This window comes from Grammomys surdaster, unplaced genomic scaffold, assembly GCF_004785775.1.
Source record: "Grammomys surdaster isolate TR1022 unplaced genomic scaffold, NIH_TR_1.0 124128, whole genome shotgun sequence".
Lineage (NCBI taxonomy): Eukaryota > Metazoa > Chordata > Mammalia > Rodentia > Muridae > Grammomys > Grammomys surdaster.
The window spans coordinates 341-9,235 of NW_021619217.1; the positions used below are offsets into that span (position 1 = coordinate 341).

At 46.3% G+C, this 8,895-nt stretch overlaps 1 protein-coding gene across 1 annotated transcript; it reads right to left on the reverse strand.

Annotated features, from left to right (window-relative positions):
- Positions 1-406: 406 nt before the first annotated feature.
- Positions 407-3,283, reverse strand: LOC114636455 (GATA zinc finger domain-containing protein 1-like; the record flags this gene model as incomplete). Its single annotated transcript, XM_028784537.1, has 3 exons — positions 2,888-3,283; positions 2,359-2,484; positions 407-466 (listed from the first exon to the last, which is right to left on the reverse strand). Coding segments are annotated over exons 1-3 (420 nt in total), but the record flags the coding sequence as incomplete, so codon positions are not given.
- Between the last annotated feature and the right edge of the window lie 5,612 nt (positions 3,284-8,895).

Consider the following 8,895-nt stretch of genomic DNA (forward strand, 5'->3'; position numbering starts at 1 on the left):
CTACTCCTCCCAGCGTGCCCCTCTCCACCAAACTTCCCTTCTCCCCTAGATACACTCCCTGTTTGTCTCTCTTCAGAAAAGAGCAGGGGTTTCCAAGGGATAATATTCAAACAAGACAAAACAAGATAAAGTAAGACAAGGCAAAGCCACTCATAACAAAGATGGACAAGGCAACTCAGTAGGAGGAAAAGAGTCAAAGAGACAGCCTCTCCCACTGTCAGGAATCCCACAAAACATCAAGCTAACAGAGCAACATACACACAGACGTCCTGATGCCTACTGCCTTTATTGCTCTGGCTTCTGCTTTAAGGCACCATCATGCCTGTCAGAAACTTTTCTTTCAGTGTTGAGTAGCATAGGCTACAACCAGCCCAGCTGCTCTGTCTCAGTGACTCCAGAGGCTTACCTTGTAGAAGATTGACTCTGCAGTGACTATGGTAGAAACAGATTCAGGAGCTTTGATAGGCTACAAGAAAACAGATGGAGAAACATTTGTGTACCTATATAGTATGTATGGGCATTTTCTCATCTACATGAGAATTATCTCATTTGAAAAAAAAACCAAAATACTGTTATTTGGTGACAGAAACTACTAACACACACACACACACACACACACACACACACACGCATGCACACATATACAGAATGTGAAACAGGTAACTAGTTCCACTATTTTTTCTACCAGTATTTTCAAAGTGCTGAAAACAAAAGGTGGCGTTTCTGATTATGCTGCTGGGCACTAATACACACACAGCTCTCTAGCGCTCCAATAGACATTAACATCTTAAGTACAGAAATACAGTGGCTCTAAAAGTCTGAGCCTGACAGGATGGAAATTTTTTAAAATGTACATATAAATATAAAATGAAAAATCTAATTTTGTTGCAAGCCTGAACTCTTTAGGGTTCTTAGTTATTTGCCACAGTGCACCACCATTAAAATCCCTTTTTAGAACTGCAACGCAAACTTTATCACAACATCAAAATGGCCTTTCCTGTGACTCTGTGCCATTTTCCAAGAATGGCTATGCAGAGAAATTGATAATGGAGTAACTGAATAGAACGCAGTCTTCAGAGTGTGACAACCTGAGCTGGACCCTGGGAACTAAGGCAGGAGGGAGCCAGCTCCTAAAATCTGCCCTCTGACCTCCACATATGTACCTCAGCATATGTACCTGCACGCATATGTATACCATAAAAAATACATTTAAAAAGAAATGAAGCAACTGGGCCTGGGAGAAGGCTCAGTGGTGAAGAGCACTGGCTGTTGCAGAGGAGCCAGGTCGGTCCGCAGCACCCACATGGCAGCTTATAACTGTGATCCCAGGACCAAGGGATCCAACGCCTTCTGCATATGGCAGCTTATAACTGTGTGATTCCAGTACCAAGGGATCCAACGCCTCTGCTAGACTCTGAGGTACCTGGTATACACATGCAGGCAAAACACTCATACACATAAAATAAAAATAAATATTTAAACAAGAGTCTACAATCTTTATGTCTCTTCTCCTGGACCCATTTTACAAACGAATATGCCTACTTTTAGAAAGGCATTTACTGGCAAGTGAGGCATTCTTGTTCCAAAAGTAATAACCAAGCTGAGATAAACAAAACAAAACACCTACAATATCATTCACTGCCCCAAACAAACAAAAAACCTTACCACAACAGACTCTAGCATGAGATTTTAAACAATCTTCATACGTCAGGTTTAGAAAAATTTTGGATTTATAATCACCAAATTCATCATGAACCAATAGATACATTTTTTTCTGGTGCTATCATAACAAATAAGGTATTGATGAATTAAGTTATTTGCCCCACTTTTTAAAAGACAGAAAAATTTTTCTGAAACGCATTCAGTAGATCAGCCTAGCCACAAACTCAAGAGATCCACCCGTATCTGCCTTCTGAGTACAGGAATTAAAGGTTAGCACCATCACTACTCCTCAAAAAATGTTTCTTAATTAACTATGTATCAAGAACCATAACTTCAAAAAACTGTCAGTGGACAAATTTAACCAATTTACAAAAGAACCATAATTTCTCTTTGCATAGAGAATGTGACACACTTAGCTAACTTATACAGCATTTCTCTTAGACTCATTTTTTATATTTTTTTCAGATGAAAAATTAAAGCTGAAGGAAAAACAAACAGAAACGGCTTTCCTAACGTCCGATATTGCAAGAGTCTTAAAATAGAGCTTGTCTTTTGGGAACTCTTGCCTTCCCTCTAGAATAATGCATAAATGCTCCCAAGAGGTACACTGTGTTCAATAATGAATAGAGAAAGCAGTGGCAAGCCCCACCATACCCACAGTGCCCTATCAGGAAACACAGTCCACAATCATCTTACATTTTTTAACTTAAAAATATGTCTTCTCCCTTTTCCTTTGGTGGAAACTTTCTTTTCAGCGGTTGGAGCAGATTTGTACTTGGTATTTCTGAGCCGAGCGGACCTTCTGTGAATTTCTTGCTTACTCTGTTACACAATTTAGAGAAAAAGAAATTAAAACTGCGGAAGAAAACACAATACAACAATCTCACAAAGATCGGAGGATGCACTTTGTTAAAATACTTAGAAGACCCTGGGCTGAGTTGTCAAACCCATGAGATGGCGCTGCTTTCAAGCAGGACGACGACAGGAGTGGGTGGAGGCCAAGGCGGGAATTATTTATTCGTTTGTTGAGCTTATTGCACAGGTAAAATATCTATTTACCCCCCCACACACCAAAAAAAAGTTCCCTGCATACCTCATAACAGAATTCTAATGCTATCGTTTTAAACGACCTAATAATTTATTAACGTAACCACAAGGACATAATAGGCAAGAGGTCCTCGGCCGACAACCAAATGCCCCCGTTCGGCTGACCCGGCGGGCTCACCTGCTTGCCGCCCCCGGCCCCGTTGCTCTGCGAAGGGCCGGCCGAGGTGGTGGCGAAGGTGACGGTGCTGAAGCCGCCGCCTCCCCCGGTCACGCCCGCCACTCCCGCGCCGCCGCCCGCGCCGCCCCGGCCCGTGCAATGATGGCAGAGGATCTCGCCCTGTGGACTCTTCTTCCACATGGAGGACGATGTGGTCTTGCACATGCTGCAGGTGGGCTTCAGGCCCAGCGGCATGGTGGCCGGCTCGGGCGGCCCCCGCGGGCGCAACGACACGGGAATGGCGGCCGTCTGCACTGGCCGCCCAGGGGTCGGCCCGCCACCTCGGCGACTGGAAGAGCAAGGTCTGAGGTGCTGAGCGGCCCGCGCCGCTACCCAGCGGCCACCGCTGACCCCTGGAGGCGGGAAGCGGGCTCCGGCAGCCCGGGACCCAGCCCTGGAGCTGGGCCGCCCGCGGGGCACGCAGGCCCGACACTCGGCCCGGCCTCCCGGGAAAGCCAGCTCGGGCCGAGGGGACGCCACCCGGGGCGGACCGGGCCGCCTGGGTCCCGCCGAGGGCGACCACAGCCCGACCTCCGCCCACCGGGGCTTCCGGCGATGGGCGGGGCTCCCGGGCGGGGCGGGGCCGGGTAAGCCAGTGTAGCTGACCTGGGCCTTGGGGCTCCGGAAGCCCCACCTACTGGCCGGAAGTGGCCCTGCCAGAATTACCGCTGCTTGTGGCTCTGTTGAGTTTGTAACTGGCAGGGGAAAATACAAAATTTCCCGTTAAAAGTGAATTTCAAATGAGTAGTGAGAGTAGTAGCCCATGTGATAGTTCTACCTTTTTTTTTTTTTTTTTTTTTACAGTCTTTTCCTGAACTTGGAGTTTACCAATTAACCTAGATTGGCTTAACCATCAAGCCCCAGGAGCCCTCCTGTTCAAGTTCCCGGTTCCTAATCTCCATGTGTGTGTGGCCTTTTACATGGATGCTGGGAATTCAGGTTCAGGCTCCCCAAGCACTTTGCTGACTGAACCATCTCCCTAGCCACCTTTTAACTTCTTTGAAGCAGGATTGTACTCCATCCCATGCTGTTCAGGCACACACTATGTAGTCCAGGCTTCGAGCCAGCAGCGATTCCATTCTCGGCCTCCTGAGTGTGGAGATTGCAGGTGAAAGCCACCTCATCTAACACCACTGTGTAATTTAAAACGTGAAGTTATTTCTTGTGTTTTCTCAGAAACTAGTGATAAGACTGCAGCTCTCCTCATGGTTTGGAGACACGGGGTTTATGCTGAGCATCCAGCGTGGAGTTTTAGAAAGTCCCTGGAGAAAATGTGAACAATGGTCCTCACAGTGGAAAAAAGAACAATGCTCTGTAGAGGACCCGGATACTCTGAGGCCTGCCAGGAGATTGCCGGGGTCTCAGCGGGAGGCCGGATTGTTATTTCTATGGTTAATATCCTGTTACTCACACCTGACTTCCCAGATAGCATGTCTTTTTCTTTTTTTTTTTCCTTTTAATTTACTCTTCTCTCATAAAATACAACCGAACCTCAGCCTCCCTCCTTCACTCCTTCCAGTTTCCCGGCCCCAACCTCTCCTGCAGATCCAATGCTCTTCAGTCTCCGTTCAGAAAAGAGCAGACCTCCCAGGGATATCAACTGAACATGGCATAACAAGTTACAATAGGACTAGGCACAAGCCCTCCAGACAAGGCTGAGGACTGTGGAAGTGTCCTGGATTTTGGGTTACTGCCTACACATCCTACACACCCAGGAAACCATCATGAGTAAACACAGCACTTTTGGGCTCTGAAGCTCTGCTGATAGCAAAGCAGGCCAAATATCAACCGTCACTTAATAATAAAACAAGAATAATTTCTCACTTAAAGGTTATCATGAGCACAAAATAGGACTGTGACATTGTAGGCATGGGACTTGGGTTTCCTTTGTCTCTGCATGACTACCAAGAGCATTCCGAGTATGTCAAACCCAAGGGACCCAGATGGTGAGAAGGGCAAGCGTGACACTCTACAAGAGTTTGAAGGGACGCGCCTGGGCAGTGAGTCCTTTGCTGTGGAGACTCCCAAAGCCCGCCTGGCTTCTCACAGAGGCTTTGGCAAGGCCTCCTGACTGCTCCTGAGTGTCACCCACCTTCGTCTCAAGATCCTTTAGGGACGTCCTTAGGGTCAGATCCATTACTCAACAGTGCTGTCAGGAATCAGGCCTACTCACTCTTGTTCTCTGGTACACTGGGATTCTGTTCAGAGGCTATAAGCATGGCTAGCCAACGGCCGATCAATACATACTTATGTCTTGGGCTTTAAAATGTCTCAGTTCTGTGTATCTGTGCGTGGGGACAGGGGAGAGGTTAACACTGGGAGGTCTTTCTTGTTCCCTTTGCAATTTTTAAAGACAGGCCTCTCACCCAACCAGGAGCTACTACATTCCATTAGGTCGTGAGTTTGGCTGGCCAACAAGTACTATGTGATCGTCCTATCTGCTTCCGTTATATGGGGCAATAGAAGCATATGCCTCTGCATTGAGCCTGGATGGGCTTGAGATCCTAGTGCCCACACATAAGCACCAGGGAGACCAGGAATGCTAAACACACAGGGTTGTCTCCTCACTGGAGAAGATAGACACTTCATTTCTGCCTAGAAAGCTGGAAATGAATGTAGTTAATAACCTGCTGATCTTTGCTATCTGTAGGGCTGCCTGCTATTGCATCTGTGTCTGTCCTATGGTCCTGCTCCTGGGGCAGAGCTTCAGAGCCCAAAAGTGCTCTGTTTAGTCACGATGGCTTCCTGTGTGTGTAGGTTTCCCTGGCAGTAAAACCAAAATCCTGTACAAGTGGTTGGAAACAATGGCTGAGGTATGGTCTCATTTTAGACCGATGCTGAAGGGACCCTGAGCAGTCGAGCCCCAGACACGCTACTTCAGAGCGTGACCCTTGATCTGAAAGCCACGGAGCAGCAAGAGAAGCAGGGACGCTCCAGCTGACCCCTGACCTTTTCCTTGCTGCCCTGAGCAGTAAGTGAAGCTTGCCTTGTGAAGGATGCCAGTCCGTCCCTGTGCCAGAGGAGATGGGTGCCTGAACACTTATCACCAGATGCAGTCAAAACCTAAGTAAGATTTGGAAGCCATATCTTCCACTAGTGCCCTGTGCATCTCCTGTTCCCATCCGGATGGTTTGCTAGTCTCATCTCTTTGTTGCAATCCCGAGGTTTATCATGTTTTGTTTTTACATGCCTACAAACTTTGGTGCCTTACAGCTCTATCTTTTCAGTCCCACTCCCCTGGACTCCCAGAGACCCATCTCCTCCCCTCCTCCAGCTTCCCCAGGACACGTCCTCCTCACAACAATCTCCCTCCCCCTCTCCCCTCTCATCATTAATCACCTGTAGGGGTTGGACCCATGAGATTCCCCCCCTTGCCCTATTAGCATAGCTACTGATATTATCATTGTTTAGGTCTAGTTTATGCAGACGTTTCCAGGAAGCATAGTCACACATTAAACTTCCTGTCCCTCTGGCTCTTACAATTTTTCTGCCTCCTCTTCCACGATGTTTCCCGAGCCTTTGTGCAGTTTTGTGTTGTAGATGCATCCAGTGGGGGTGGACCTCCCTACAGTCGTTGATTTCTGCAATATGTCTAGCTGTGGTTTTCTGTAATCGTCTCCATTTTCTGGAAAGGGGAGCTTTCTTGGATGTAGAGGAGATAGCTACACTTACTTGTGTGTATAAGGATGTTTTAGAATGTAGTTAGGGGTCTTGCTGGACTAGTAAAGAGGCAGTAGTAGGATCTCTTTTAACACGCATGACCTCACTGCCCCTGGGTAGCTGACTACATTTCTAATACCAAGCCTAATTACCCTCCTGTGGAGTGTCTTAAGTCCAATCAGACCACTCAAATGTGAGCGGCACTCCTGCACCTTTAGGGATACCTTGGCATGCTGGTCGTTGTTGTGTTTCATAGGCATCACAACTGCATAGGATTACTGATCGCATCCTGCCCTTGCAGAATACTTCCTACCATACAAGCAATTAAGTTTAAGCATAAGAATTAGGGAAATATATTCAAACCATAGTCACAGATACTCAGTCTGGAGCCAAGGGAAGGGTTGAACTGGATCACACGGACAAATTAGTACATATGAGATGGATGAGAAAATTCTGATGGTGCTGTGTGTACATAAACTGTTAAAGTAGAACTAAATGCCTCTGAAGGCCTTAAAGTTTCACACTGAAAGGAAATTCCCTTGGTTGTTCTTAGCATCAGTATGTGCTATAGTTTGCAGAACTTACAGTTAGCATGGTTTACGTATTCCATAGTTCATTAAACTCTTATGATTAAAAAGGAGGAAAAACAGATGTATAAAACATGTCACAGGCTGGTTTCAAAAGAGATGATGGCATTGTTTCCTGATTATTAGAGGCCACCAGAGGATTCACAGACCATGTGTACCTTTGCTCTACCTGTTAAACGGGTGGGATTCTGCAATGAGATTTCTACTTGGTTTACTTATCCATCAAGTGAACGGTGACAGAGGCTTTATAAATCAGAGTTGATGTTCTAAATGAGTTGGTGCATATAAGAATGCAAACAGCTGCTGCATCTGAAAACTACCTGCATAGTGTAGAATACGAGGCTGACGAGAAGACAGAGGATTTCTTTTGACCAAACTGTAGTTAATTCATTAGTTATGATCCTGACTTGTTAACAAAGAAATCAAATTAACAACATTTTGGAGAGGAAAGCATATCATTAACTCAGGTTGACTGTTTACACCAACAAAACAGAGACACTGAGGATTGGGCAGAGAGTGCGTGGGGCCTGGGAGGCTCTTCGGGTCAAAGGAAGATAGCACAGGCAGATGTCTGACTGAATCTTTTCCTGATTCTTTTCTTTTTGGACTAGGGTTTGGGGGGAGTGTCTAGCATATGTCTTCCGCTGCATGTGGGCCTTCTGGATGCTCTATGCTGTACCTTGAGCACAATGGAACCACTTTTTGTGAAGGATACTCTTGCTTCCTGATCTTGTCTTTGCTTGGGGCACTGGTCTCTTTGCCTGTGCTTCCTCTCAACCTTTATATTTAACACAACTATTATTCTAAGAACCAGCCAAGAGCTCATCTCCGACTCCATGATTCTAAATAGCAATTCTTTTCTAAAGCCTTCCCTTCTTTCTCCTTTACAAGTACAGAGTGCACTAGCCTCTTCCAACTACACAGGGAGCCACATATCTCTTTTGCTTCCTCACTCTCTGCACTCAGTAAACAGGCACTGAATTTAATGACTGGGTTAGTGAGACACTCCAGAGGACAAGTTTCCTCTTCCTTTCTACAGACCCCAGAGAAGAAGGACTCGTGATACCTGCTCACCACATGGTTATGGGTCTTTCCTTACCAAACAGCCTGATTTAGGTGTTTCATGACTTCCCACTGATGGTGTATCTCAAGTGTGACAGTTTCATAGATATAAAAATTTGACTTAATGCTTAGGACCCATGATTGTTTTGAGCAATCTCCCACCATAGGGGAAGAGACACAAAAGTCATCATGGCCTACCAGAAAGACCAGTTTATACTTGACTAGAAATGAATCTTACTCATCTGAAATAACAGCACAGGACCTCTGGATAGTGTCCTCCCGTAGAGTTTTATGAGCATCTTCTTGCAGAGAAGAAAATGATAGCATGGTTGGAAGAACCCCTTCCTCGTGGACAGAGCCTCTTCTTGCTCTGTGACATGGAGCTGGTTTGGAGACCTGAGTGTAGGTCTTCTTGAGACCCAACAGAGAGTGCACCCGCTAGCATGAAGGTTGACTGGGCTTGGCTCAGAACCCCTCTTCCTGAGCAGAGGGATCCACTCACCCTGTGCTCCAACTGCCGCTCTCTTAACTGTCACTCAGAACCTTGCTTCTCAGGTCTACTACCTGCCTGGCTGTTTGGATGGCTGCTGGCTCAGGAGTCAGGAAAACTTGAGGATCAGGTGAAAACCTCATTTGTGTTTCAAGAACAAACTAAATATG